General features: G+C 47.1%; 2 protein-coding genes across 3 annotated transcripts in view; one reads left to right on the top strand and one right to left on the bottom strand.

Annotated features, from left to right (window-relative positions):
- The window catches only part of LOC109105155 (mitochondrial assembly of ribosomal large subunit protein 1), a 2,409-nt gene extending 1,712 nt beyond the window's left edge, over window positions 1-697 (top strand). Inside the window, 5 exon segments of the mRNA XM_042773334.1 lie at window positions 56-137; window positions 211-269; window positions 272-316; window positions 318-363; window positions 621-697. Coding sequence (XP_042629268.1) covers window positions 56-137; window positions 211-269; window positions 272-316; window positions 318-363; window positions 621-697 — 309 coding nt within the window.
- A 1,052-nt stretch (window positions 698-1,749) lies between these two features.
- Window positions 1,750-2,500, bottom strand: part of LOC122134551 (KH homology domain-containing protein 4-like) — a 3,216-nt gene continuing 2,465 nt past the window's right edge. For both annotated transcript variants that reach the window (XM_042773309.1, XM_042773311.1), the window contains exon 3: window positions 1,750-2,047. In XM_042773309.1, the coding sequence (XP_042629243.1) occupies window positions 1,866-2,047 (182 nt within the window). In that variant the 3' untranslated portion in view covers window positions 1,750-1,865. The remainder of the gene's footprint in view (window positions 2,048-2,500) is intronic.

Here is a 2,500-nt window from a genome sequence, read left to right as displayed (position 1 = left end):
TCCATCGGTGTGAGTCTGATCCTGTTGAAGAGTCACGTCTCTTGTTTATCTGCAGTTTAAGTTCCTGCGGAAGGACCAGGAGCCGCACGTTCGGCTGGAGGGGAGAGACTGCGACGACTGGAAGTGCATCGACTTCGGTGTGTTTCTGCTGACCGTGACTCGTGTGTGTGTGTGTGTGAGAGACTAACGGGCGGCTCGTCTGTCCCGCAGGACCGATGGTGCTCCACCTCATGCTGCCGGACACCAGACAGACGTACGAGCTGGAGAAGCGCTGTGGACGCTGCGCTCGTATGACGAACAGCTGAAGCGCATCCCGCCGGGAAACACTTCCCTCAGACTTCATCTACGACATCACACACACGCGTGAGCCACGACCTGCTGCTCACAGACCGAAAACATCAACACACACTTTAAATATTTAAACAAGCACAGGTCGTCTGAAATATCAAGAGTTGAGCTGCTACTTTTGAATAAAATGAATTCACAAATATTGTGCGTGTCGACTATGAATGTTTGTCAGTAACTTTTAGTTGTGGAGTCAAAGATACGTGCTAGATATGGAGTAACAATGATGATGATAATTGTAACTAATGATAACAATAATTAAAAGCTGCCAGCAGCGCTGAAAGAGCCTCGCAACCCAGAACCACCTCCACCCGGTGACCTCAGGAAACCTGAACGGGGCAGTGTGCATTAAAGTGTTAAATACAGGAGGAATATATCAGTCATTTATATGTGCCAAACCTCCTGCTGCTGCAGGTGGCGCTACAACTAACTGAATATTGGCCTGTAGATGTGTTCAGGCCAGGACTCTTACCAAACAAGAAATTTAGGGCAGATTGCACATTGCATGTTTTAGATTAGATAGAATTGTAAAAACATGACACTTCCTGTAGCCAGCAGGTGGCGCTATGACTCTAAGTGATTATGGGCATGTGTTCAGGACAGGACTGCTATCAAATGTGAAGTCTGGGGCGGATCGGATATTGTATGCATGAGTTATAAGTACTTTTAACAATAGAACATAACACTGACCCAAACTTTGATTAAATCTCTAGGAGGAGGAGTTACAATACAACACCTGAAAATGACAAAAACAACTAAATTGGCTAAGAAAATTAAAAATAACTGACTTCCAGTTGGGTTTCGGATTTTGCTCCAAGAGACTTTTTCATAGGTATCTGTGTGTTGTGTGTCTACCGAATCTGAAATAGCTCGAGGGGCACTTCGTTGAAAGTGTACAGGTGGCGCTATCCTGCCATTTTCACCAGCACCAGACGTGTGCAAAGCTTCATTGAGGCCCTCAAAAATCAGATGCATTTTGGAGAATAATAATAATAAACACAGCAATTCCAATTATAACTAACTATATCTATAACTATAACTAACAATACAGGAAAAATAACTGAGATAACTGTAATTATAAATAATAATTATAACCATAAAAAAAACTAATGATGAAAACTATACTGACAGTAATATTAATAATAACAAACTATAACAATGACTAAAGAATGTTCTGTTCCCCCTAAAAGTGAGCCGGACCACGCAGAGGAAAGCAGCATTAGAGTCGAGAGTGATTATTACACCCTTACGGTTCGTTACCGTTCTTGGTGTAAAGGGACGTTTGGAGGAAATTAAACAGGAAACACAGTGTGTGTGAGTCGATGCGTGTGTTTCTTTGTCAACAGAATCTCACAGAGGAAGCTGCATTATTACTAATCAAAGCAATGAAGAGAGAAAGTAAAGCGAGAGGAGTGATGAGAGACATGATGCTGCAGCGTCACATCCAGCCATAATCCCACGGGACAGTCTTTAGGAGGCATGAAACATGACGTGAGTGTGTGTTGTGTGTGTGTGTGTGTTTACGGTGCCATCCAGAAGGGCATGGTCTGCGTCTGTGTTTTGGGGGCCGTGAGGCGGGGTGACGACGGGCAGCGGTACGTCCATCCAGCGCCTGCTCTGGAGGCTCCGTGATCGTCCTCTTCGTCGGAGGAGTCTCCGGTGTACGCCACGAGCCCCGTCCGCACGCGCTTCACCTGCGGCTCTGAGGAGAGAGACCAGAAACACAGACAAACAACACGCCACAGCAGCACAGAGTTAATCAAACACGGGATTGGACGACAGCAGCACGTCATCGGGGCGTCCAATCAGGAGGCGGCGTCGAGGAACCAGGCCCCACCCCCGCCGCAGGATCCGGACACATGAAAGAGAGGGAAAAAAACACAGGAGAAAGAAGGAGAGAACACAGAACACAAGAGAGTGACGCCGTTAGTGCGGCAGCCACACACCTGATGACATCACCGCTCGGGGGAGGAGCTTCATTCAACACATCTGACCAATGAGGGGCGGAGAAGCTGAAGCGTGTCATTTCCTGAGGAAGCGAGACGCTTCAGCTTTACCTTACGCTAGCGTACAGTCCTCCGCCGCCGCAGCCTCACATCTGCATGCAGAGAGCGTCAGTGTGAGTGATTATTAATGAGCTGCGCGAGCGGCTGTC

Source organism: Cyprinus carpio, chromosome A16 (assembly GCF_018340385.1).
Source record: "Cyprinus carpio isolate SPL01 chromosome A16, ASM1834038v1, whole genome shotgun sequence".
Lineage (NCBI taxonomy): Eukaryota > Metazoa > Chordata > Actinopteri > Cypriniformes > Cyprinidae > Cyprinus > Cyprinus carpio.
This window is presented reverse-complemented; position numbering and strand designations above follow the sequence as displayed.